Source organism: Nuphar pumila, chromosome 5, assembly GCF_984573655.1.
Source record: "Nuphar pumila chromosome 5, dmNupPumi1.hap1.1, whole genome shotgun sequence".
Classification (NCBI taxonomy): domain Eukaryota; kingdom Viridiplantae; phylum Streptophyta; class Magnoliopsida; order Nymphaeales; family Nymphaeaceae; genus Nuphar; species Nuphar pumila.
The window spans coordinates 8,617,277-8,644,785 of NC_143253.1; the positions used below are offsets into that span (position 1 = coordinate 8,617,277).

General features: G+C 40.3%; 1 protein-coding gene across 7 annotated transcripts in view; it reads right to left on the bottom strand.

The window, feature by feature from the left end:
• LOC149836674 (RNA helicase family protein) overlaps window positions 1-27,509 on the bottom strand; it is a 307,604-nt gene that overhangs the window by 272,217 nt on the left and 7,878 nt on the right. For all 7 annotated transcript variants that reach the window (XR_016431827.1, XM_090005515.1, XM_090005514.1 and 4 more), the window contains 2 exons: window positions 26,808-27,235; window positions 14,160-14,378 (listed from right to left, as the gene is read on the bottom strand). Coding sequence is in view for 6 of the 7 variants with exons in the window: in XM_090005515.1 (XP_089861641.1) it covers window positions 14,160-14,378; window positions 26,808-27,235 (647 nt within the window). In the remaining variant the exon portion in view is untranslated. The remainder of the gene's footprint in view (window positions 1-14,159; window positions 14,379-26,807; window positions 27,236-27,509) is intronic.

Below are 27,509 nucleotides of genomic sequence, written 5' to 3' on the forward strand. Positions count from 1 at the left end.
GACACAGGAGACACCCCACGCCCACAAGTGTCACTTCCTTGGTATCATAACCTCACAGTTGTGACTAACACACCACTCCCGGGTAAAGTGGCAGACTATCCCTAAAACCGTGGCGAGGAGAAGGAACCTCAATATCGGGTTCAGGGGACCAAATTTAAGCACACGGAGTTTTTGTATCCTCACAGTCTCCCCAAGACTGGACTTCTAAGATCTTCATTCTCCAGATGGAAGAACCCAGAACATAAGTTACATTGTTCTTATTAAAGTCAATTCTTTAAGTGTGCACCATCATATGCAAAGGTAAAGTGAAAACCCACATCCCCCCCTTGCGGGAACCCTTACGGGACTCCAGCCCGTGAGGACAACGGAAACAGTGTAGTAGTGTTCCCTACCAACTTGTGTGGTTTGAGTGATGTTATTAAACATATAAGAAAAACAACCAAGTCCACGGCTCTACAGGCAGGTGATGATCCATTAGGCCATCAATGCATCACAACAAAAGCAAAAGTAGTGTTTTATTTATAACACTAGGCCAAAGTGTCAAAAGTATGTCCACTCATGCAACCATAAACCCAATTATAAGCATGTCATTTTTACATTCTCACTACGTGTACTACCTTCATCACATATGGGTATCCACCAATACATATCTCCTGCGAGTATGTGCACGTGAATAAACCCCGCAATTTCGCATACTTATGTTAAATGAGACATCAATAGTCTAGTAGAAGCATGACTATACATTTTACATGTATACTCATAACCTTGCTCATTTCCATCAAAATGTGCATCTATTAAAAACTCACACTCCTCCTGTCAAACCGAACAATATATCACTGAAGGAGGAAAGCAGGAATTATATATTATTTTTCTTTTTGTTTTAATAAACAAATCCAGCCCAGCTGACCTTGTCGGCTGGGTCTGACAGCATATGCACAGGCCCGGTCTGGGCCTGTGTATGCTGTCAAGACCTAAACAGCATAGAGAAAAACCCCTTTATGAAATTCTGTATATTTTTTTTAACCTGCGAAGCCCAACCGACCCTATCAGTCGGACCCAACAGAATACACCCAGGCCCAGCTTGGGCATGTGTGTGCTGCCAGTACACAACATCATACATGTTTAACAACTATTTATGTATATATTTTCTTGTAACACCTGTACCACAGGCCAGCAAAAGCAAGTCATTCATCACATGGAATAGGCTACAGATTTCTCTCTGATTTAACTATACCATGAAAACATTAATTCGATAATATTCAATCATATGTAAGAAAAAATAAAGAAAGCAAGAGTGTGAATGGATAACATGATTTCAAGCCCATCTCAAGCGAAACTCCATCCTGAAATAACACGAACTGTACTATCAGCCTAGTGTGATCTCAGCCCACAACAACAAGGTAAAAATAAGCAGGCCAATATACACAGTTGAAGTCTTAAACAAAACACAAGCTGAATTGTGTAATGGCAATCCAACATAGGTTTATAAACACACATTACTTGGTGGAACAACTCAGCGTGAACCCGACACGGATGTGTCCATAATCATATGTAGAGTTCTCCCCCTACTTCCATTTAGACTATTCCAGAAGATGCAAGAAGATACACAGGGTTTTATCCATGGGTCCTAACATAAAAGGAAGCACACTACCTATACCCAGCCCATAGCTTTTGTTTTTACATAAAGAAAGTTTCTTAAGGTAAGCCCACAAATCCAGATTTTTCATTTACAGAAAAACAAAAGTCACCACTATGGGAAACACGCACAGGCTTATCAAATTTATGAAACATACAAAAAAGGAAATGACTAACGTCACACTAGAGTCAAGGATGTCAATGTACTTATCAATGCCAAGCAAGAACATCAGGATATTGAACCTAAACCCCCCCCCCCTTTTTTTACCTGAGACCCCAGGCCAGCACTCAGCCGATTGACTGAGTCGGTTGGGCCTGCCTTGGCCCTGCCACAACCAGCACCTGTACCCAGCCAACTGGGTCGGTTGGGACCCTGCCAAAACTAACACAACGCCCAGCCGACTGGGTCGGTTGGGCCTGTCGCCTACCACCATCAACTAAAGCGACGACCCCAATCCCTTTTTTTTCACGGTTTCCATCCAAAGGAAAGAGCACAAAATTGAACCAGGGTTCGATTTCTCATTCATTTCCACGAGAGGGGACCCGTACCTCTTACGGTGGTTTTCTGATGGCCGAAAACGAACGTCGCAGAGGGGTGCAGACAGGTGACGCTCCTCCCAACTGCCGTGAAAGGAGATGCTCGAGGGGCCCTTAACACCTGCGGATGGCCGGGGATTCGCCGGTAATGGGGCTCCTTCCTCCGGCGTGCGCACACCGACAGAGAAAGAGAGAGAGATGAGTGAAAAAAAAATGGGGAAGGAGACCAACTTGGGACCCCCTTTTGAAGAGGAAGGCCCGGCAAAATCGGAGCCCCCTTCCCTCCAGCGGCTGCGCTTCAAGCCCCCTCCCTTTCTTTCCTGCGATTTTGGTTAGGGTTCTCTCTCAGAACCCTAACCCCCTTTCTTCTTTCGTTTCAGACTTATCGGGCAACCCTTATCAGGTTGCCCCTTTTTCTTATAAGCCTTGTTACACAGAGCGCGGCTCGGGTCCGGACCCGAGACCCGCAACCCGCCCCCAAATGATATGGATCCACAAGTTGGATCCAAATGGATCCAACTGTGGATCCTGGATTAACTTTATAATTAAATTTTTTTTATTATTTTTATTATTATTAACTTGTGGTTGATATCATTTATACCTGATTACCCCTTTATGGGTCCTTGATCCAAAATGTGGATCTAGGCCCAATTTGCATTTTTTTTGAAATATTTTGTAATATAAACAAAATTTATTAGCAAAACTTTTCGGTTTTTACATCTTTTCCCCCTAAAAAGAATTTCGTCCTCGAAATTAGAACGTACCAAATAAATGAGGGTACTCTTGACGCATAGCCGCCTCAGGTTCCCAAGTGCACTCATCCTGCCCGTGATGCTGCCAACACACTTTCACGAACGAAATCGTCCTATTTCGCAGCGTCTTTTCTTGACGGTCTACAATCTCTACTGGCCTTTCCTCCGTAGTCAAGTCAGGCCGCACCTCGATCACCTCATAATGAATCACATGAGGGGGGTCAAGTACGTATTTCCTCAACATCGAGACATGGAATACATCGTGGATCTGCGAAAACTGGGGAGGGAGTGCTACTCGGTATGCGGTCTCCCTAACTCGTGCAAAAACCTCGAAGGGTCCAACATACCGAGGACTCAGCTTCCCCTTCTTTCCAAACCTAAAGACACTCTTCGTAGGCGAAATTCGAACCAATACATGATCGCCCACCTCAAACTTGAGCTCCCTGCGCCGCCGATCAGCATAGCTTTTCTGTCTGCTCTGTGCTGCAATCAATCGATGTCGGATTAAACGTATCTGATCCGCATAATGCTGGATGATTTCGGGAGACTCCATTGTTCTCACCCCAACCTCGGCCGTACAAAGCTTCATACGGAGCCATGCCAATACTGGCATGAAAACTGTTATTATACGAAAACTCTGCCAGCTTCACATGTTTGTCCCAATCGCCAGCCCAATCTAACGCACATGCTCTTAGCATATCCTCGAGCGTCTGGATCGTACGTTCCGACTGTCCATCCGTCTGTGGGTGGAACGCAGTGCTAAACTTCAACGTTGTGCCTAAAGCCTTCTGAAGCTGGCGCCAAAATCGAGATGTGAAACGCGGATCTCGATCTGACACTATCGAACGCGGCACCCCATGGAGTCTAACGATCTCATCGACGTAAAGGTTGGCCAAACTTTCCAAACTCTTGCTGATTCTAATTGAAAGAAAATGGGCACTCTTCGTCAAGCGATCCACTATTACCCAAATGGCATCTCATTGTCGTCGGGTCTTAGGTAACCCTACTATGAAATCCATCGAAATGTCATCCCACTTCCACTCTGGAATCTCAAGTGGCTGTAGAAGTCCGTCAGGTCTTTGGTGTTCAATCTTCACCTGCTGACAGGTAAGACACCGGGACATAAACTCTTGGATGTCTCGTTTCATCCCATTCCACCAGTAAGTCCTCTGAAGATCTTTGAACATTTTAGTTGAACCAGGGTGAACGGAATATCTCGACCTGTGAGCTTCACTCATCAGCTCCTCCCGTAACGCTTTTGGAACCCACCATCTGTCTCCAAACATGATGGTTCCGTCCTCCTCTCGACGAAACTGCGCTTCTGGTTTTTGGGCACTCTCACATAGCTTCTCAAAATCCGGATCGACTGACTGGAGCTCCTCGATCCGATCTATGATCTCTGGTCTTGCCTGCATCCCCGCACAAATGATGCGTCCAGAATCACCCGCAAATGGCCGCCATCTGACCAACTCCTCGATCAAATTCCAACTGCGTCTGATCTGGCTGGCAGTTGTGACTGTCGCCTTTCTGTTAAGTGCGTCTGCCACCACATTCGCCTTACCCGGATGGTAAGCAATGGAGAAGTCATAGTCCTTTAAGAACTCTAACCACCTACACTGCCTCAGATTCAAATCTCGCTGAGTAAAAATATACTTGAGGCTCTTGTGATCAGACATAACCTCAAATTGTTCTCCATAAAGGTAGTGGCGCAAATCTTCAATGCGAAGACTACTACCGCCAACTCCAGATCATGCGTGGGATAATTCTTCTCGTATACCTTCAATTGTCTAGAAGCATACGGTATGACCTTGTCGTGCTGCATGACGACACAGCCCAGTCCGGTCCCGGAAGCATCACTGTATACGACGAAACCACCTGTCCCAGAAGGCAATGTCAAAACGGGTGTTGTGGTCAGTCTATTCTTCAGCTCTTGAAAATTGTCCTTACATCGAGGTGACCACACGAACTTTACTCTTTTATGCAACAGTCGAGTCATATGGGCAGCTATACGCGAGAAGTCTTGAATAAATCGACGATAGTAGCCCGCCAATCCCAAGAAACTTCTGATATCAGTCACTGTCTTTGGTTGCTCCCATGACAAAACAGCCTCTACCTTGGCTGGGTCAACCTCAACTCCTCTCTCAGATATTACGTGACCGAGAAACATCACTCTATCAATCCAAAACTCGCACTTTGAGAACTTAGCATAGATTTGATGTTCCCTCAGTGTTTGTAATACGATTCGTAGATGTTCTCGGTGTTCTTTCACACTCTCTGAGTAAATCAGAATGTCATCTATGAACACGATGACAAACGAGTCCAACCATAAACTAAAAACCCGATTCATCAGGTCCATAAACGCCGCAGGGGCATTTGTAAGTCCAAAGGACATCACTAGAAATTCATAATGCCCATATCTGGACCTAAATGCCGTTTTTGGAATGTCCTCCGTCTTGATTCTCAACTGATGATACCCAGAACGAAGGTCGATCTTCGAGAACACCTTTGCCTTCCTCAGCTGATCAAACAGATCGTCAATCCTCGGCAGTGGGTACTTGTTCTTCACCGTCACTTGGTTTAGCATACGGTAATCGATACAAAGTCGCATTGAGCCGTCCTTTTTCTTAACAAAGAGGATCGGTGCACCCCAAGGGGACACACTCGGTCTAATAAATCCTTTGTCAAGAAGCTCCTGCAACTGCTTCTTCAATTCTACTAACTCCGCAGGTGCCATGCGATACGGAGCTCGAAAAACTGGTGTTGTACAAGACACTAGCTCGATTGAGAACTCGATTTCCCGATATGGCGGCAAGCCCGACAAGTCCTCTGGAAAGACATCCGGGAACTCACGGACAACATCTAACTGCTCCAAGGGTGTCGCCTGACTATCTTGAGCAGACACACTGGCCAAAAACATCACGCAACCCTGCTTGTGGTACTTGAGGACCTTCAAAGCTGAGACGACCCTCACCCCGTCGGTCGATCTCGTTGAACGACGCAACAACGCAGACAAATTGGGACGCTCTAAGATAACCTTCTTACCCCGACACTGGAGGGTCGCATTATGGTTGGACAACCAGTCCATGCCCAAAATGACATCATAAAATGTCATATCTAAAATGACCAAATCGGCAGACAAATCATGGCCTTCTATCACCACACAAACTGTTGGGAAATATTTCCCGCAGGAGGAGAATGCACCCATAGGTGACATCACATCAAGAGCCCTTTCGAGGCTAGAAGGTACCAAATCAAGCAACTTTGCAAACGAAGAAGAAATAAAGCTATGTGTTGCACCAGAATCAAACATCACACGTGCAAAGTGTTCAGCAACTAAGAATATACCTTCGATCAGATCAGATTGATGGCCCTGAGTAGTTGTTGCAGCCGCGTAGACTCGCCCATTGGTCCTGCGCTGACCTTGTTGTTGTTGAGGCCTCTGTTGTTGCTGCTGTGGTGGTTGTTGTCCTCCCAGAACCGCAGGCTTGTTCGGACAGAAAGGAGCGATGTGCCCAGGTTGTTGACACTGGAAACAGACCCCCTTAAACATAAGGCAAAAGCCAGGTAAATGGCTCTTGCCGCACTTGCAACACACTGGCAGGGCCCTACCATGTTGCCTCTGCTGCTGGAATCGATTGTGTTATCGCCCATCATGGGTCCGTTGTTTCTTGCCACCTTGAACCCTTCCGCCTACTGGTGGATTCTTCCTCGTCGTGCCCGAAAAAACCATCTCCATTGCCACCCCCTTTCTTAATTGTAGCCCTGGACTTCTCCCAATCTTTAGTCAGAACGGTAGCAGACTCAATCGCATCGGCCAAAGTAGTAGGTTGACTCGTCAGGACGCGAGTCCGCAACCCATCCTTCAATCTGTGCACATACTTCCCCACCCTTGCCTTTTCACTCTTGAAGAGGTTCGGACAGTACCTCTCGAGGTTCCGGAACCTTGTAGTGTAGTCCACTAGACTCATGGTCCCCTGAGTCAAATCGAGGAACTCTCGTTGCATCTGTTCCTCGGCATAGGAGGGAAAGTATGCATCAAGAAACTCCTCTCTGAACGTCTCCCAGGGAAGCTCGTCCCAGTCAGCGAACTTCACCCTTGGCAGGGTGTCCCACCACTTCTTGGCATCGCCCTTCAAACGGTACGTGCCAAAAGATGTTTTTCTGTCCTCAAGGACAGATAGGACGTCGAACGCCCGCTCCATCTCCTCAACCCAGTTCTTCGCTGTCTCTGGGTCTGCCTTTCCTGAAAAAGTTGTGGATCCAACTTCAGGAACCTTTCGAAGAAAGCGCCGTCCGCGTTTGGAACAACATTGACAGGTGGGTCGCGAGCTGTTGCTTGTACGGTTGCCTGCGCAGCTGCCTGGGCAGCCTGTGCCGCTTGAGCAGCCTGTGCCGCTTGCACAACCTGTGCTGTCTGTGCCGCCTGAGCCGTCATGGTCTCGGTCAAGGTGTGGATGGCTTCCATCATAAAATCCCTTTGCTCCTGCCAGTTTGCAGGGGCAGCAGTAGAGGACGAAGCACATCTGCGAGTATACGACATCTACAACACACGTGCATTTCACAAAATTAGACCCTCTCTGATCCTACACCTCTTGGGTTGATCCCGAACAACTACTTTTTTTAAAGATCACATACGATTTCTAGTGTATTCTATAATAAAGTTTACTTCTACATACAATCAAGCAAACTAAATGTCAATGCTTAGATAAAATTACTTAAATAACCTTACCAGTGAAGACGACTACTCTGGAGTACGAGGCACGACTTGCTGAAACTTCAGGACATGGCTCACTTTCAAAAATTAAAATTTATTGCAAAAATGATGATAAAAGTGTAAGATATTATGGTGGCTCTGATACCAAACCTCGAACGACCCCAACTCATGCCCCTCAAAAATGCGGAATTTTTTTTTCTCTAGATGTGACAATATTCCCAGAGACCTGGGGTCTTTACAGTTCCACTCACCGCTAGATAAATCGCAGAGGGACATCATGGCTCTGCTTTTGTTTTCCTTTTTTGTTCATTAAATCGTTATTGCACTCTGAAAAAATCAGTTATGCAAGTGTCTCTAGACATATTTATTAGTATTTCAATAAATGAATCATGGTTTGTTTTGGTATGGAAGATAAGTGTAAGCTCTATTGTGGTGTGTGGTTATCCGGCGATGAGTGGAACTGTAAAGACCCCAGGTCTCTGGGAATATTGTCACATCTAGATAAAAAAAATCGCATTTTCGAGGGGCATGAGTTGGGGTCGTTACACTACAACAACAACAACAACAACAACTACGCCTTCATCCCAAAACAATTGGGGTCGGCGATATGAACCAACAAAGAAAATCATTCTGGGTCTTCCACATGAATCCTTCTCCTCCATTCATTTCTATCCAATGCCATGTCCTCGGTGAGGTTCAAAGCATTCATATACTTTCCTATCACCTCCATCCATGTCTTCCTAGGCCTACCCCGACCTCTTTTAACTAATATATTTTCCCATTTCTCCATCTTTCTAACTGGAGCATCATTAGGCCTTCGTCGAATATGTTCAAACCACCGTAAACGATTCTCTCTCAGCTTATTTTCAATGAGTGCAACGCCTACCTTCTTACGTATCTCCTTGTTCTGAATCTTATCTTTTATTGTATTTCCACACATCCATCTCAGCATACGCATCTCAGCTACACTCATTTTTTGAATATGATGTATCTTGGCAGCCCAACATTCCGTACCATATAGTAAAGCGGGCGTAATAGTCGTCCTATAAAACTTTTCCTTCAACCGCAATGGCATTCTACGATCGCACAACACTCCAATTGCACTCTTCCATTTCATCCACCCAACCTTTATCCTATGATTTACATCTCCATCAATTTCTCCATTCTTTTGAATGATAGATCTCAAATATTTGAAACAGTCATCCACCGCTATTTCTTGCTCACCAAGCTTCACTACACTCTCATCACTACTTCGTTGCTTACTAAACCGACATTCCATATATTCTGTCTTACTCTTACTCAACGTAAAACCTCTTGCTTCCAAAGTCTGTCTCCATAATTCTAACTTAGCATTAACCCCAGCTCTAGACTCATCAATCAAAACAATATCATCAGCAAACAACATACGCCACGACACATTTTCTTGAATTGGTCTCGTAAGTTCATCTATCACTATAGCAAAAAGGAAAGGGCTTAATGCAGATCCTTGATGTAACCCAACCGTTATAGGAAAATTGTTTGTCACCCCTCCACAAGTGCGGACATTGGTTACTACTCCTTCGTACATATCTTTAATTATATTAATGTACTTGAGAGAGATACCTTTCTTCATCATTGTCCACCAGAGAACATCCTTAGGTACTCTATCGTATGCCTTCTCCAAATCAATAAAAACCATATGAAAATCTTTGTTCGCCTCCCTATATCTCTCAATAAGTTGTCTAAGAAGATGTATAGCTTCCATAGTTGATCTTCCAAGCATAAAACCAAATTGATTCTCCGATATCATGACAACCTTCCTCAACCTATACTCAATCACCCTCTCCCAAAGTTTCATAGTATGACTCATGAGTTTTATACCACGATAGTTTGTGCAATCTTGTATATCACCCTTATTCTTATAAAGAGGCACCAAAGTACTCTTCCTCCACTCATTAGGCATCTTATTTGTCCGCCAATTCTTGTTAAAAAGATTTGCCAACCATACTAAACCTTTCTCACTCAAGCATTTCCAAGCCTCGATAGGTATACCATCCGGGCCAACTGCCCTTCTTGATTTCATTTTCTTCAAAGCCTCTGCAATTTCTTTCTTTTGAATCTTGCGCATGAAGTCACGATTCATCTCATGAAAAGGAATGGAAAAGTCTCCAAGATCCTGAGCATGACTTTCATTAAATAGCTTATCAAAATAATCCTTCTATCTCTCCTTAATCTCGTCATCTTTGACTAAAACCCTTTGCGTTTCATCTTTGATACATCTAACCATACCCAGATCCCTCGATTTCCTATCTCTCATTTTTGCAATCCTATAAATATTCTTCTCACCCTCTTTGGTATCCAACTTGTCATAAACCTCCTTATATATCTTATCCCTCGTGTTCCGAACTACTTTTTTAGCTTCCTTCTTTGCTATGATATACTTCTTCAAATTCTCGTTATCATGACTTTTACTTAGATTTCTATAACACTCTCTTTTAACCTTAATAGCTAATTTGACATCCTCGTTCCACCACGATGTATCCTTACCTAGCGGTGCACCGCCTTTAGACTCACCCAATACCTCCTTAGCCACCTTTCTCATGCCACCCGCTATCTTATTCCACATAGATTCTGAATCCTCCTCGAGACACCAATCAACTTAACTACCCGCTCTACAAACATTCCTTGTTTAGCTCCTTTCAGTGCCCACCACTTAATTCTAGGATTTATCCTATGTCTATCCCTTTTGCGGCATTGTCTAATTCTAAGATCTAAAATTAAGACTCTATGTTGTGTAGCTACGCTTTCTCCCGGTATAACCTTACAATCGATGCAACAACCTCTATCTCTCTTTCTAAGTAGGAAAAAATCTATCTGACTCGTATTAACCCCACTTTTAAATGTTATTAGGTGAGACTCCCTCTTCCTAAACCAAGTGTTTGCTAAGATCATATCATAGGACAAACCAAAATCTAAAATCCTTTCTCCACTATCGTTTCTTTCTCCTATACCATAGCCTCCATGGATACTCTCAAATCCATCCCTACTAATGCCTACATGCCCATTAAGGTCACCGCCGATGAAAAGCCTTTCTCCATAAGATATCCCTTGTACTACTCCATCTAAATCTTCCCAAAATTGACGCTTAGTGGAATCATTTAAACCTACTTGAGGTGCACAAACACTAATAATATTAATAATATCTGTACCTAATACTAATTTAATAAGTAAAATCCTATCACCCTTCCTACGGACCTCAACTACATTATCTATAAACTCACGACTCATAACAATCCCTACTTCATTCCTATTCTTATTTATTCCTGTATACCAAATCTTATATCCCCAAGGTTCTATCACTTTTGCTTTCTCACCTACCCATTTGGTCTCTTGTAGACATAAAATATCAATCTTTCTCCTACACATAACATCTACTAACTCTACCAACTTACCAGTTAAAGACCCTATGTTCCAAGTGGCTAACCTAATTTTATGGTCTTGGACTAACTTCTTTACCCCCACCCGTCCAACAAAGTGAGGGAACCCTTGCCTATTTGACACCACACCCGGGCGCCGGTGTGACGCGTCGCTTCCGGGGGACGACCTAGCAACCCTTGCCCATTTATCACTGCCTCCGGGCCTATATAGTACAGCGCGTCGCTCAGTAAGGAACGCCCCAACGAAATTCTCATATTGGTTCATATTCATAGGGTATGACTAAGTTTTTATGTTGGTTGTCACAGGCCTACCGCAACCCTCCTCCTTTATCCGGGCTTGGGACCGGCAGTGTATAACTAAACAGTTATACACAGGTAGAGTTTTGGGGTCGTTACACTAACTAACAATATTAAATTCACATCCAAGTCATACTAAAATGTCATAAGTGATAACTAAACAAGCAACTACTAAGAGTTCATGATAACTAAAAACATTACATTTAACCAACATCTTACATGTCAATCTTCATCTCTAAAATTCTAAACCATAAAGATCCTAAACCTAAACTATCTTCTAGAGACTATTTGCCAAACATCAGAAGTCAAGACTGTATTTCCTCAGTTCTGCATCCAACGGCCGTACGATGATCTCTTTATATTGGCCATTTTTTTGGCAAGTGGGTCATTATCATCATCACCTTCAGAATCTGGAACAATGGTTGGAAGTCTTTCATCTTTGCATTTTTTAAAAAATCTTCTTCTTCGAATTTCTTCTAGTTCAGCAATAACTTTAACACGAAAAGTCGCAAGAATAGATGGAGAATCACATGGACGTACATTTTGATCTTGACATGCAATATGTTGCTTAAATCTATGCAATCCACCTATAGTAATATCATCACAAAATAGACATTTCAAATTCAATGGTAACCCTAGGCATGGTACATCATCAATGCTTCTGCAGAATTGCCATGCAGGATCATCTCTAATATGACATGAACATGAAGACGACATCAAAGGATCTAAAATAAAACATAACCAATTAAAAAACTCAATAAGAAGCAAAGAATAAGAAGCATCAGGCACACCTTTCCTCAAAAACACTCAATAAGAAGCAAAGAATAGGGATTTTGTACCTTAACCCACTTCCTTGAGTGAAAAAATGGTGAAAATGCACTCTTACTTGATAAAATCGCTAAAGCCCTCTCCTTTGCGCATGAATCGGCCCCCAAATCAATCTCACAAAACCTAGGGTGAGTGGGTTCCCTTCTAACGGACTCTAGACATATTAAGAACTCGACCCTCAAAAGGCCTTTTAAACCAAAAATGAAAAAAATACAACTTTTGCCCTTTTTTAAGTGCGTCAATATTGTATCGTACGATACAGCACGATACACGGGTGTATCGTATGATACACCCGATACGGGTACGATACACACTTGTATCGTCATACGAGTGTGTACCGTGTCTCAAAAACCAAAAGTAATGATATGTATCGTAGCATAGTGTACGATTCGTACAACCATGGTTGACATACAAAAACATCTTCCTTGAGAAATCCATGTAAGAATGCATTGTTTATATCAGGTTAATGTATACACCACTTTTGCTAACAACTATGGACAAAATCATTCTCAGTGTGGTAGGCTTTATCACAGGACTATAAGTTTCAAAATAAACAATTCCCTCTTGTTGGATAATACTTTTTGCAACTAAGTGTGTCTTATATCTAGCAATGGAACCATTTGCATGTATCTTTATACGATAGACCCAGTTGCACCCAACTATATTCTGGTTGTCAGAATAGGGGACCAATTCCCATGTTTAATTTTTATGCAACCCATTTCGGTTCAGTTTTGGATTGGTCAAAAGAATTAGGTTCAGTTTCTTCAAAAACTTATAAGACCTAGACAAATAGGATGTTTGCAGCCATGTACAGCCTGAGTTTCAAAGTCCCATCTTGGGGCCTATGTAACACAGACTCTTCTAACAGGGTACCGCACCCGCGTCTCACCCAGGCGGGTGCAAAACTTGGACACAACTTCCTTTGTGTTAGTTGAAGTCAACCACACTAAGGTCCGTTCCCATCCAAAAGTAGATTATGTTAACCCTAATCAAGTCCATTTTTATCTATATTATATATATAAATACATAAATGCACACACATACACGTAGTGTTAACTTAAAACTGTTAAAAAAAATTATATATATATACCCTCCCCGCACCCTCGCACCCAAGTTTTTTTAAAGTGCTGCATCACCGCACCCGTACCCGCACCTATGTGACATAGCTTGGGGCCTATTGACCATCAGATGAGTTCTAACAAGAAACCAGTTTGATATGTCAACCACTACATCAATTTCGGTTCAAATTCAATAGTAATGTCTTCTTGATTTGTCTAATTTTCAATAATATGAGACGGCTCTATTTCTTGAGATTGCAAAGGAGAATCAGGTTCTTGATTTCCACAGGTCTTGGATTGCAAAGGAGAATCAGGTTATTGGATGACACGAACAGATGGAAAACAAAGGCTCACGTACATTCATAATGAGAGAACAATTTTTAATGTGGTTCGGTTGAGAAAACAACCTATGTCCACGATGCCTATCTCTCTCAACATGTTACGAGAGATAGGTTTCCATTACTTATATAATTCATGCAGTTCATTTGTTTACAATTTCCAAACTTCTTTTCCAAGCCCCCAATAACAGTAGATATGTTTCCTTCCTAGATTTTAGTAAGATAACTTTGATAGGAACTTTCCAAAATGTGTTTAGAAAGGCACTGTGGTTTCCTATCTTGTCTCTTGTTGATCACAACTAGGAAGCCCTCCATTGCTTGCTCCATCCTTATCTTCATTTGCCATTCTAGACTCTTCTTTTGGATTGTATGGATGTTCATGTGGACTTGGATGTTCTTTTGCATTGAGCGGATCCAACATCTTGACAATTTGAAATAAGAAAGGAAAAAGCAGAACAAGAAAAGACAAATGAGTTCTCTAGATAAAGACAAATGTCAATTGTCTAACATAACCACATCCTATCTTACCAATTGCGCACATAGGATGGAATCAGTATACAGATGGCACAATAGATCAAGAATACCTCAACTGAGTCAAATCCTCTTTCTTGGTCAGGGAAATGCAATGTAATCAAGCCACCAGCCTTTCTACTTTTTCCCCTTCCTGTAGCTTTACACAAGACACTAACACTATAACTATACATGTTTCCTTCTGCAGATAGCTTGCTATATTTGGGTGCATCCCAGCCCAATTTCTGGCATTGTTGATGAAGAAGAGCTTTGGGTGTCTTTCCAATATAACCCTGTCATGTTGGAGATCAAATATTTAATTGAAAGAAAAAACAGTATAGTAGATATCATGGACAAATTGCGTACAAGGGGGGGAAAAGAAAAGGTAATTCAACAAGAATTTGGACAAAGAGCATGGTTTTCAAAATATAATAATTTAGCCTACATGAAGCAAAGGTACAAAGCAGGATATAGATCATAACCATTGCATATATCAACAACTTCTTATGTTACCAACCAAACAACAGAAAACCACATAAACGTGTATTCATGCATCAATAATAGGCAGCTAGATTATTAAAGTGAATGAGCACATAAAATATAAATATCTGCATTTAATGTTCCTTAATGATCTATAGCAATCAGAGGATTGAACTTTTCCATTTTTGCTTCCCATCAAGGAACATCCTCCTGGCTGGTGGTAGTGGTACACACCCATGATCAGACTCTAATGGAGAATTCTCAAAGAATATCAGAGTTACATGTTCAAATTATGTTGGAAATCACATAAATCCGAAATTTAATTTGTAATTCAAAAGGGCATCGAATAATATGACCACTACAAGATCATTACTTGTGACTGATGCAATTAGTCAATTTATATTAGTTACCTGTGAAGAATGTCTTTTTGAATCATAATGTGAATAAAGAAGTCTATATGGAACTATTTTGAGAACAATAGATAATCAAAATGAGATCAAAAGAGCACAGTTCTACTGATTAAACAAACTCCACAAGCTTAGTTTGAAATTTTAGTACTACAATATTTCATGTGATTTTAGACAAAGTTATCATTATCTAGCTCTATTTGTTCCAACATCTACCAGAGGTAGAACTATTCTACTCATATATGCTGACGATAAGATAATTGCGAGAGATGATATTGTAACTCAAATGAAGGCTGTATTGAGTAAGCTTTTTAAAATGAAAGATTCGGTCTCAACTCTCAAGTACTATGAGAAGCTGCATACAGAAAAAGAGGATACTGTTGTCCCAACACAAGTACATAACTGATCATGCAGCCAGAGCTGGCTTGGCAAATGACAAGGAAAATGTCAACACCTCAAATAAAGTAAAGGCAAAGCTCAAGAAGAATGATGTAAAACTGTTAGCAGGTCCTACACTGTATAAATAACTGGTAGGAAGTCTCATATATTTCACTATGTTATCTTAATCTTCTCATATATTTCACTATATCATCCTAATCTTGCATATGCACTACATTTAGTGAGCCAAATTTTTGAAAATGCCTAGTTTAATGCACCAGACGGTGGTCATGCACATCAGTAGACTTGTGAAGATCTGAAGGAAAATGGATTACTATTGATTTTTTCGTCATCCTATAAGTTTGAATTTCAAGCATATTAGATGCAGACTTTGCAGGGACACCACTCAACAAGTGTTTCACTTGGTTTTGTATCTCAGTGATTTTTGTTATCATATGGCGCAACAAAAAGCAAGATCAAGTTACAAAATCATTGATTAAAGGGGAACACAGAGTCATGCCATATATGACTTTGAAAATTGTATCCCTCAGGTGACTACTCCATTATATGGGTGTTGATTTGAAGACCCCAACTCCTCTTAATTGTTATCATACAAGTGCTAATCATACGGCAAAGAATCCTGAGTTCAGTGCACAAACAAAAAACCTCAGTGGATTGTCAATAAATAAGAGAGGAATATTTAGTTGGATCCATATTCTTGCCACGTATTACTAAAATATAATTGTAGGTTTCTTTCCAGCATCACTCATTCCCTAAATTTATGTTTTTCTGTCCAACTCTTGCTCTCTCTCTTAATGCATGTAGGGTTTGAAGAAAGATGTGAAAATGAGTGTGCATGTGTATCAGTCAATCTTAAGGGCATTCTTGCAAATTTTGAAATATATGTGGTTAGTTTGGTTATTTGTTCATTAGGATATTTTAATCATTTTTTTGTTATTTATATAGTTTTGCTTGTTACAGTTATTAAGAATAAAATGAAATGGAAGGACATGACTCTTACATTGAAGACAACCAGAACATTTTTTATCACCGACATTTAAACTTAGACTTGACTTGGGAATAAGACTGCTAAAACAAGTTTTTCAATAAAACGACTACTACAATGACCCAAATGACCATGCCAAAGATTTGGCTTATTACACTCAGAAAGACAAAACATTTTTAGAAGAAACTGAAGAAGATGATGATGCAAGCTTAAAAGTAGAAGGATTCTCTTGAAACATGTACATATTCCCTTGTCACTTTCCTTCAGCGAACGTTTCCCTCGTGTAGAGATCCTTGACACGAACAGAAAAAAGAGTAAACTCAACTAAGGCATTGATATCATCAACAAGCTTAGAGACAGAAACAATATTTTTCTTGATATTCGGAGCATAAATGGTATTTGAGAGAGCAAGAGAAGTAGACATAGGAATGACAGAGTTTCCAATGTGAGAAATATGATGGTGAGACCCATCTCCAGTGACTATACTATTTTTACCAGCATAGGGAATACGAGTTAGGAGCTTACCAACATCACAAGTGACATAAGTGGCTGCACCAGAATCGACATACCAAGTGTCCCGATCATTTTGCTTTAAGTTCAATTCAGCTAGAGCAGAGAGTAACAACTCCTTGACTTCGTCACTGTTCTTCAATTTATCTGACCCCTTGCTGGTCTCTGACTGTTTACTTTTATTTTGAGAATTGGACCAACAATTTGCTTTGATATGCCCCCTTTTATTGCATAGAAAACAGGTCGGTATTGATCTTTGCCTTTGCCCACTGTGAGGAATATTAGGTGTAGGTAATATTCCACGACTTCCTTGTCCATTTCTTTCTTGACTCCCTCTATCTCGAAAATCATATCTACCAAGTCCTTGCCCATAGGCAACTCCTGTGGCAAGAACAGTGTGTGCTCCACCTTGAGAATGAGTATCTTCAGAAAATCCCTTTAAGGTCATCTCATACTGCAAAAGTTTGGCACGAAGATCTTCAAAAGTAGGTAAATCTAGCAAACACAGTAAGGAAGTAATCATCATATGATAATCCGATCCCAGCTCACTCAAAGTCTGTTGCACCATATCTTTGTCACTAACTGCGCATCCCACGATGGCTAACTGATCTGTAATGGTCTTCATTTTGTTCAAGTACTCCATGATGGTCATGGAGTCCTTTCTCAACATTTGAAACTCTCTCTTCAAAAATAATATTCTGGCCTGAAAAACTTGAGAATATTTCTGAACCAATTGATGCCATAATTGCATTGCAGAGCAGTCATCTGGAATTGCCACAAGCACTTCATGTGACAATGTAGAAGTGGTATAGGCAACCAGCGCCTGATCTCGCTTCATCCAGGATACGTATTCTGGATTTCTGACATAGGTAATAGAAAGATCTCTCTCACCAATCTTTTCTTCTTGTGGTATGAATTCTGGAGGAACAGGAACAGAACCATCTAGATGTCCGAAAAGGTCTTGACTTCTTATGAATGGTATGATTTGTCGTTTCCAAGTTAGAAAATTGGAATTGTTCAGTTTCTCAGACACGAGTTGACTAAGAAAGTTTGAGGAAAGGCCGGGTTGAGAATGAGATCATGAGTCCATATTCTATTGAAACCGAAAACAAGAAGGAATAAGAAATAGGAAACAAGAAAATGGCTTTATGGCAAAGACCCAACTACTATTGAATTCCAATATAATTCAGAACAGAAATTTAATATCAATGAATTCTGCCTTTTTTTATAGTGAAAACCCGAGGCAGAAAATCGGAATTGTGCAATAAAGAATATGTTCTGAATAAAACTCAATCAGTGAGACACGTTATTTGGAAAATAACTTGTTTTCCTTTCACAATTATGATGAAATAGGCAAGCAGAACAAAAAGGAGACCTGAAACTGTATTGAGAAAAGAAAAAGATCAAAAACATATGAAACTGGTCTGGGATCTCGTCCAGATCAAAAATTGATCTGACGTCAATATGCAAAAGAGATTCACGTGATCCTTTTCAACCTTTGAAATCACGCATAGATCAAAATCTGATCTTGCGTGATTGCTTTAGCAATGGATGGGTAAGATCACGTGCAGCAATGTGAAAAAAAGAGTGATAGACAGGCAGAAAAATAATAGGCAATGAGAGAAGAAAATATTGCAACGTGAAGTTTCAGATTTTAGGAAATAGGAGAAAGGTTGGCTTGAAAGAGGAGCAGTAAGAAAGAAGGACAGAAGAGATCTCAGATGAATCGAAGATTTAAAGATAAAAGGAATAAGAAAAACTGATACCTTAGAAGAAGACGACAAGGCAGTCATAAGGAGATCCTTAAGCTTGGATCTGTTGCTCTGATACCATGATAGAAATCGTGGTTCCCTGCTTCATACACAAGAGGAGGCACCGAATGGGAGAGAGACAAGAAAGCTGCAGAATTTCCCAATAGCCGACTGTGGTATTGGGCTTTCCATTAAATACATGTTACAATTGCTAGGGTACAAAAATACCCATCATACAACAAATGTAAAATACAATATGCCATTAATGCCTTTAATGAACATGTGCTAATTAGCTAAACTCGAATTGTGTTTGGATAAGATCCAAACACAGTCATGAATACACGCTTCTTTTCAGGCCCCATCATCACGACCACCATGTTACTCGGGACCCGTGTGCATCAAGATCTGCTTCACTCTATGAAGTGTGCTTACCTGTGAACCACCACCATTGGATTGTGTGGGCCTAGTGGCCTCAAGACTCGTGCTCCCATTGTTTAGGAAATCAAGCATTTCTTCGGGATTTGTGCATCGCCTCGAGATCTATGCATTATCTTGAGAACCACACCACCTTCGTTTTATGTGCATGTTGTTCTATTGGATCCATCACCATTTTTTTGTCATAACTTGCTCTGCCATCTCTATCATTGTGGACCCACATCACGACGCAACCTCCCACGTGTTTCTGTACTCTTGACACAGAATACAAGGTAGGAATTTCTTACACTAACTCTGGTATTTGTGTGATTTTAATGCATGTCTATTAGCATAAGTTTATACTAATTAAAATTTATGCTTTCGTATTTAAGCTACAATGAGCGCGTGCGCACACACACACACTAAATATAATATATATATATATATATATAGATATATATATATTATATTTATGTCAAATATATACATATGTTACGCTTTTAATTCAAGAACGCAGTTTTGTGCATTTTTGTCCCATTTTTAATTACGTCATTTACTTTGTCGTCGCGCTGTAATGTGCACAAGCCCCAGCTTTCTGAAATTTATTTAGCTCAAAGTGTGGTTTCACACATCGGGACCTGCTTTATGTTATTTGCTTTGTCGTCATGTTGTAATGTGCACAGGCTTCACTTTTATGAAATTTATTTAACTCGATGTGTGGTTTCACACATCGTGGTGGTTTCACACATCGTGGCCCTGCTTTATGTTATTTACTTTGTCGTCGTGTTGTAACGTGCACAGGCTCCTGCTTTACGCAATTTACTTAGCCCGATGTACGATTTTATACATCGGGTCACGCTTACGCAATTTATTTAGCTCGATGCATAGTTTCACACATCGAGCCCTGCTTTATGCCATTTACCTTGTCGTCGCGTTGTAATGTGCACAGGCTTATGCTTTAATATATATGCATTCTATATAAATATATAATTATATAAGGTACACAGTTTTGCATACTCTTGCTTACTTTAAATTACGCCAGTATATATTTAAACACACAGATTTGTGCATCTTTCTGTAACTCGATTTCAAAAGAATCCAGATGCGAGATTTTAAGCTCGCATTCCCCAATGTCTCGAAAAGCGAAACAAGTGTTTTGCGTTGGCATATTCGCAACATACAACAATGGCATACATAGCTTATCCTAAGTATAAAGCAACTCTTATACATACTTGTATCAATGGTGTTGTGTCTGTGCTTATCAGACAAACTCCCTAGCATTGGAGGGTTCCTCTAAACACCTTTCCAAACCTGGTTTGAACTTTAAAATAAGTTAAGATTAACATGACTCAGGAATTCGCAAATGAGTTTTTTCTTCGAACCAACATAACAAAAAGGTTTCGACTACGTAGCCTTCAGTGGTACGTACGTCAGGTCCTTTTCTGTATCCAGAATGACTCGGATATTTCTCAGCCAAAGGCGTGGGATATCGTGGTTTCCAATGTTGTGTTTGGGTTTCTTTCTAAGAAACCAATATCTTTTTCATCGTAGTGGTACTATCAGATATGCACATGTTAGTATGACGATGAATAGAGTGGAACTGTGGAGGTTTATGGTAACCTCGTAGAGCGACAATGCATCACGTTAAAGTAAATCACATAAACAGAGGTTATCGCCTTCACAGGCAAGATACACAATTTGGTTTAAAAGACCAAAACATATTGAATGGGTTGTCAGATAAAATAACACCTGATGTACCCATTCATCCTTCTGTCAAGAGAGATAATCGGATGGTTCAAAAAATCTGATGGACAAGTTGTTAACAACTATGCTCTTCGAGTAGCAATAACTCAGTATCCCCGGTCATCAGAGTTAGGGGACTGGGCTACCAAATATTATCCTAGGTGGTAGATCTCATTGACTTATGAAGAAGTTTGGATGCATCCCCCGTTGTTTATGCCTCTGGAGAATTCTCTCTCAGTCAATATGTCGTCTCCTTTGGATCAAACTTAGCTACTCGTCCGGAGTATCAAAATACATAGAATAATAAACCCCCGGACAATCTCAGTTGTTTCTTTGTATTATCCTGTGCCTACCCACAGGTCGTTAATTATAAAAACAAGATTATGATGTGATTAATGCATGTGATGTATGTTGGAGCTTGTAATGGATCTATGGGTTACTGAACCCTGATGAACATGAGATTATATGAATGAAATATAATATGACTATAATTTATGTTATGATGCATATCGAATATGTGCATGCTTAAGCCCGAACTGGTGGTTATCGACCATGTGAGTGGTCAACTGTGATTATGCAAGAATGACAATGAGAATCCACTTGATAAAAATAAGCTCGTTAAGGAACTGTTTCCAAGAGGGTGACCATGTGAGGTTTTACATATCCAAGAACGGCTAGTCTAGCCAGGACAAGTCTCTGTGAGGATATGCGAGTCCAAGACCAGGTAAATCCGGTTATGACGTTTCCGTGAGGGTGTACTGACTGCTTGAAAATGTTTTCGCTAACGATTTTAATAAAGAAAAAAAAGTTTTTAAATTTTTGCATATTTTTCCAAGGGTTGAAAATCTTGGGGCATTACTCTCTCTCTCTCTCTCTCTCTCTCTCTATATATATATATATATATATACTAGAATATGTAAGTTGGGTAAATATGTAAACTTTTTTAAACAAACAGAAACCATCTGATCTCCAGATCGATGGTTCATGTGCAATCCCTTCTTTCATCTTCCCTTCTTTCCCCTCCCACCACCGCCCCTTCCTCCGCCTCCCTGTTGCTGAATCCGCCTCCCGCCTCTGCTTCCACAAGATCCCTGCTGAAATGAAATGAGGATCTTCCAAAAACTAACTAAGATCCGCAAGAGAGTGTCTAAAAAGACATTAAAGCATAACCCTTAAAAGGGGTATAATGGAAAACACAAAAAAGAGAATAAAATATATTCTTTATTGAAGTGGGAACTCACAATGCTTAAGAAGCATTTTCATTTCTTTACAAGAGGGGCTGCACCCCTATATATACAAGTGGGAAGAGGGGAGAAGAGGAGAGATCTTAAGAAGCTCTCCTTGTAGCCGTTGGAATAGTCCAACGGTTAGAAATGTAGCCGTTGGACTATTCCAACAGTTACATTTCTAGTTAAGTTCCAAGTGGAACTTAACTAGATAATGTATGTCTAGTTCTATTAGAACTAGACACTAAAAAGTGCTATAATAAAATAAAGAAAAATACAGAAAAATAAGATAAAAATAGACATATATATAATAATAATAATATAAATATTATTATATATATATATATTTTTTACATTTTAACACTCCCCCTCAAACTTACGGTACAATGAGCGAAAGTTTGTGTAAAAGAAATTGAAACCGGGGAGCTGCGAGAGGCTTTGTAAAGAAGTATGCTAACTGATATTCTGAAGTAACATATGGCAGATCAATTGTCCCATGTAAATATTCCTCTCTAACGTAGTGACAATCCATTTCGATGTGTTTGGTGCATTCGTGGAATGTTATGTTGTTTGCAATGTAGATCGCACTCTTGTTGTCACAGAACATTCGTGAAGCTTTTGTTGCTTCAGCTGCCATGTCAGCAAGCAGACGTCGGAGCCAAACTACTTCTATGGTCGTGGTTGTCATGACTCGGTATTCAGCTTCGGTGGATGATAGAGAGACCTTTTGTTGTTTTTTGCACCTCCACCATATCACATAGGATTCACCTAAGAAGACACAAAAACCAGTGATTGAGTGTTTGTTATTGGGATCACCTCTCCAATTAGCATCAGTATATGCAATTAAATCAAGGGAGGAGGAGAAAGACAAGAAAAGTCCATGTGAAAGAGAGGACTGGATGTATCTGATAATACGCATGACTGCTCCCATGTGAATAGAGGTGGGAGCATGTTGAAACTGGTGGCAGTTAAGGCAGCTTCTGCCCAAAAATCTTTCGAGACTTGGTTTGCTATTAATAAAGTTCTAGTGGTTTCCATAATATGGCGATGTTTACGTTCTGCCAGCCCATTTTTTTGAGGTGTGTATGGACAAGACCTTTGATGTGTGATGCCATGTAAGTTAAGGTAATTTTTAAAATCTATGGATAAAAATTCTCCCCCTGAATCTGTGTGAAAACATGGTAATATCATTTTAAAATTTGTTTTTAACCATATTATGAAATGTCTGAAAGTATGAAAATACTTCGAACTTATGTTTAAGAAAGTAAATCCATGTATGCGGGGAAAAATCATCGACAAAAATAACGTAATAGGCAAATCCTCCTTTAAAAATTACTGGTGCAGGACCCCAAACATCCGAGTGTACTAATTCAAGTGGTCTTTAAGAGATAAAAGTTTTGTTCTGAAATGGTAATCTTTTGCATTTTGCCAAGAAAACAAACTTTACAGGTAAATGTTTAAGAGTTACAAAATTTTCCTAGATTTTGAAAATATTGGATTTTGGCTATATGTGGATGACCAAGTCTTTTTGTGTCACAACTCCAACTCATTTTTTTGAATGTTATAACAAAAGGCATTCTTCGGCATTTCCAAAAAATCCATGTAATAGAGTCCTCCCTCTCTATGGCCTTCCCCAATCAGCTTTCCTGACTGGTGATCTTGTACCCAGCAACCATGAAAAGAAAAAGAAATATTACACCCATGATCAGATATTTGAGAAACGGATAAAAGATTTAAATTTAAATTGGGAATATATCTAACTTCTGGGATAAAAAAATTCTCAGTTTTATGAATTTTTTCAAAATTTCGTATTCATTCTATTTCAAGAGAAGTTCCATCAACTGTAAAAACTTTTGACACTTGTTTTATTTTTAACACATTCAGATAGACTTTTATCATTTGGAGTCATATGGAAAGAAGCACCAGAGTCAAGAAGCCAAGGGAAGTTACCTAGATCGAAAAAAGATGAAGCAGCTGCCCCAGTTGAAGCTTCAGATGAAGAGGAAGCTCCTTTGATGAGAGGTTGAAAAATCTCCATTAGTTGGGCCATGGAAACTGGTGCATCCTGATCTTTGGGCTCCGATCCAGCAATCACAGCTCTCTTCTCTCTGAGCTCCTTAAGCTTGAGACATTGTGGCCTGTAGTGTCAAGGTTCATGACAATGATGGCAAATAACTTTTTTCTCGTCATAGTCACCACTTTGTCGGTTAAAATGAGGTGGTCTATAAGATCGTACATGATTCTTCGATCTAGATACAGCTAGAACGGAATCATCTTCAGTCTTTGGAGTATTCTTCTTGATTCTGTTTTCTTCCAATAGTTAGTTCTTCTATAGTATCAACAATAGAGGAAACTTTTCCCCGATGAAGAAGAGTTGATTTAGTCGACTCGAATTTCAGTCATAGACCGTTTACAAATTGGTAAAAATGCTCCATGTCAAGTTGCTTTTGCCTGAGCTCAATATCCTCGGGACAATGCCATTTTGGCTCTAAAATAGCCAATTCACCTTAAAGTTCGGATAATTCATTATAGTAATCTCGTATAGTTTTATCACCTTGGGTCATTGATCTAACCCTTTCTTGAAGATTGCACACATGTGCAATATCTTTCAGGGAATACATATTTTTGAGATATTCTCATGCCTTATCGGCATGCTCAAACGTGGTGAGACTAGAGCATTTTTTTATGTCAACGCTATTGATTAGCCATGACATAATTTTAGCATGGGCTATTCTCCATTCTTTTCAACTTTTTTGCAAAGTTGAATAAGGTTTTACTTTTCTCTCCTTCGGTTAAAAGAACTTCTTTATCACCTTCCATTTTGGTGAGAACAAGTTTAGGTTCCGAATTGGAACCGTCTACTATGTCCCACAACCCTTTTCCCCATATGTGGTGCTTCATTATTGAAGCCCACATTACATAATTTGTGTCGTTTAGCTTCATGGGTATGATGGTGATTTTATCCTGATCATCCATCTTTTACAAAGGTGAGAAAATAAAGAAAAAAAAAGAAATAAAGAAAGAGAAAGAGAGGGTAAAAGAGAGCAAACACGATATTTTGATGCAACGAGCCTTTCTTTTCTCTCCTTCCTTCAAACGAGGCTTTAAAAACCACAACCAAGGTGATAAAACACCTTTGCAAGCTTGGCAGGGAAAACGAGGCAAGAAATCTTCACAATGTAGGATGAACTTTGCTATGATACCATGAAACGAAATGAGGATCTTCCAAAAACTAACTAAGATCCGCAAGAGAGAGTCTAAAAAGACATTAAAGCATAACCCTTAAAAAGGGTATAATGGGAAACACAAAAAAGAGAATAAAATATATTCTTTATTGAAGTGGGAACTCACAATGCTTAAGAAGCATTTTCATTTCTTTACAAGAGGGCCGCAGCCCTATATATACAAGTGGGAAGAGGGGAGAAGAGGAGAGCTCTTAAGGAGCTCTCCTTGTAGCCGTTGTAACCGTTGGACTATTCCAACAGTTACCTTTCTAGTTAAGTTCCAAGTGGAACTTAACTAGACAAGGTATGTCTAGTTCTATTAGAACTAGACACTAAAAAGTGCTAAATTAAACAAAAATACAGAAAAATAAGATAAAAATAGACAAATATATATATATATAATATAAATATTATTATTATTATATATTTTACATTTTAACACCTGCCGTGGGACAACACCAGGGGTCGGCGGTTCTCCAGTAGGAATCGCCCATTCTAGTCGCCACTCGGCTCCGACGGATCTCCACCTGCGACGCCGGAGAATTCTCTCTGGCGTGGTAGAGGGTGGTGCTTCAGGTGGTGGGCTCGAGCGATGGAAGGGGCTTTAACAGGGAAGGGGACAACGATGGAAAGGCTCCTGGATTTGCATGTTCGGCGACTGCACCACCAGCAGTGGGATCTTGCTAGTGTCAGCTATCCAGCGGCGAGAGGTAAAGGGCAAGGAGGTTGGGGCAGAGGGAGGGGAGGAGAGGAGGGTGGGGAGGCAAGGACGGTCGGCGGCGGGAAAGAGATGACAGGTGGTGGTGATGGAGGTGGTGGGAGGGAAAAGGGGAAAGAAGGGGTTACACAAGATTCGTCCGATCTTGGAGATCAGGAGATCAGATGGCTCCTGGCTCTTGGCTCCTGTTGGTGCAAACCAGCAAACATAGTTTGCTGGTTTACATATTCTAACCATCCTATATATACACACACACACACACACCTCGAACGGGTTTCTCTTTGAATGTGGTTCGGACGTGCGGCATTACGCTGCCCACACAAAAAAATGAAAATGGGACATTTAGCGGCGGTTTTGAATTGCTGCTAAATCCTGGGTTTCCGCTCAGGGATTTAGTGGCAGTCAAAAACTCCGCTAAAGGTCCTAGGCGTGTTAAAAAAAAGTGTGCCGCTGGACACTTTAGTTGTTTGAAGTTACAGGTTTCTCATATATATATATATATATATGGAGAGAGAGAGGGAGAGGGGAGACAGAGAGACCTCATGAAAGAAGTGGGTAATATGGGTATCATCTCAAAATACCACGCTAAAAATCATGCAACAAACTGAATATCACCAAAATGGACACTCATGGCGTGCATCTAACATTAATAGCTGCATTTGACATATTCATAAACCTATTAATAAAACGGATACTATCCCTCAGAATAAAGAAGACTATGCTGTGCAACACTGAGTGAAGCACACACACACACACACATCACACATGAACCTGCAGAAGTAATGAAGGGACATGTTTTATTTGCTTCACCAACATCTTAATATATGATGTGACAGTTTCCACATATTTGTGGCAGCAATCTTACCTTTATTAATGTTTCATCAATACGATTGGGTAGCTTGCCATTGCCAGGCCTCCAGTTTGCCTCTGCTTTGGTTTGCAGTTTCACATCACCAAGTAGGAAGCTTCCGAATGAGGTAGCATCATCAGAAAATAATGAACAAAGATCTACATCCTCTGGCTCCACTTGTGCATCAAGTTCTCTTTCTGAAACTGAATTATCCAAGCTAACGGCAGCATTTTCTAAATTCTTCATATCGTAATCATTTTTTACAGCTCCAGCAGTAAAGGGTTCAGTTTTTGGTGAAGAAAAATCTGAAACAACTGTTTCTTCAAATATTTTTTCTGACGTAGCATCTTCATAAGAGGTGGGTCCATAGCATTTAATTTTCAAATTTGAGCTTGAAGTATCCTCGTTTCTGGTATTGACTTCATAGATTAAATCAGATAAGCCTGGCCAAACAACAATAGAAGCACATAAAGATGAGGAGTGAAAAATATTGGTTCATAAGCATCTAGTCAAGAGGTTTGAAAAGTCCAGGACTTAGGGTGGACCGTTGATTTCATACTCACAAATCTCATTCTCGGGATATTCCCAAAAAATGAGATTTTCTCGGGAAAATTTTAGGAAAAACTTGGGAAGTTAAAAAGATAGAAATATACAAATATATTTGAGAGAGAATGAGACATTATACTTGGGTTAGACACACACACACACACACAGAAG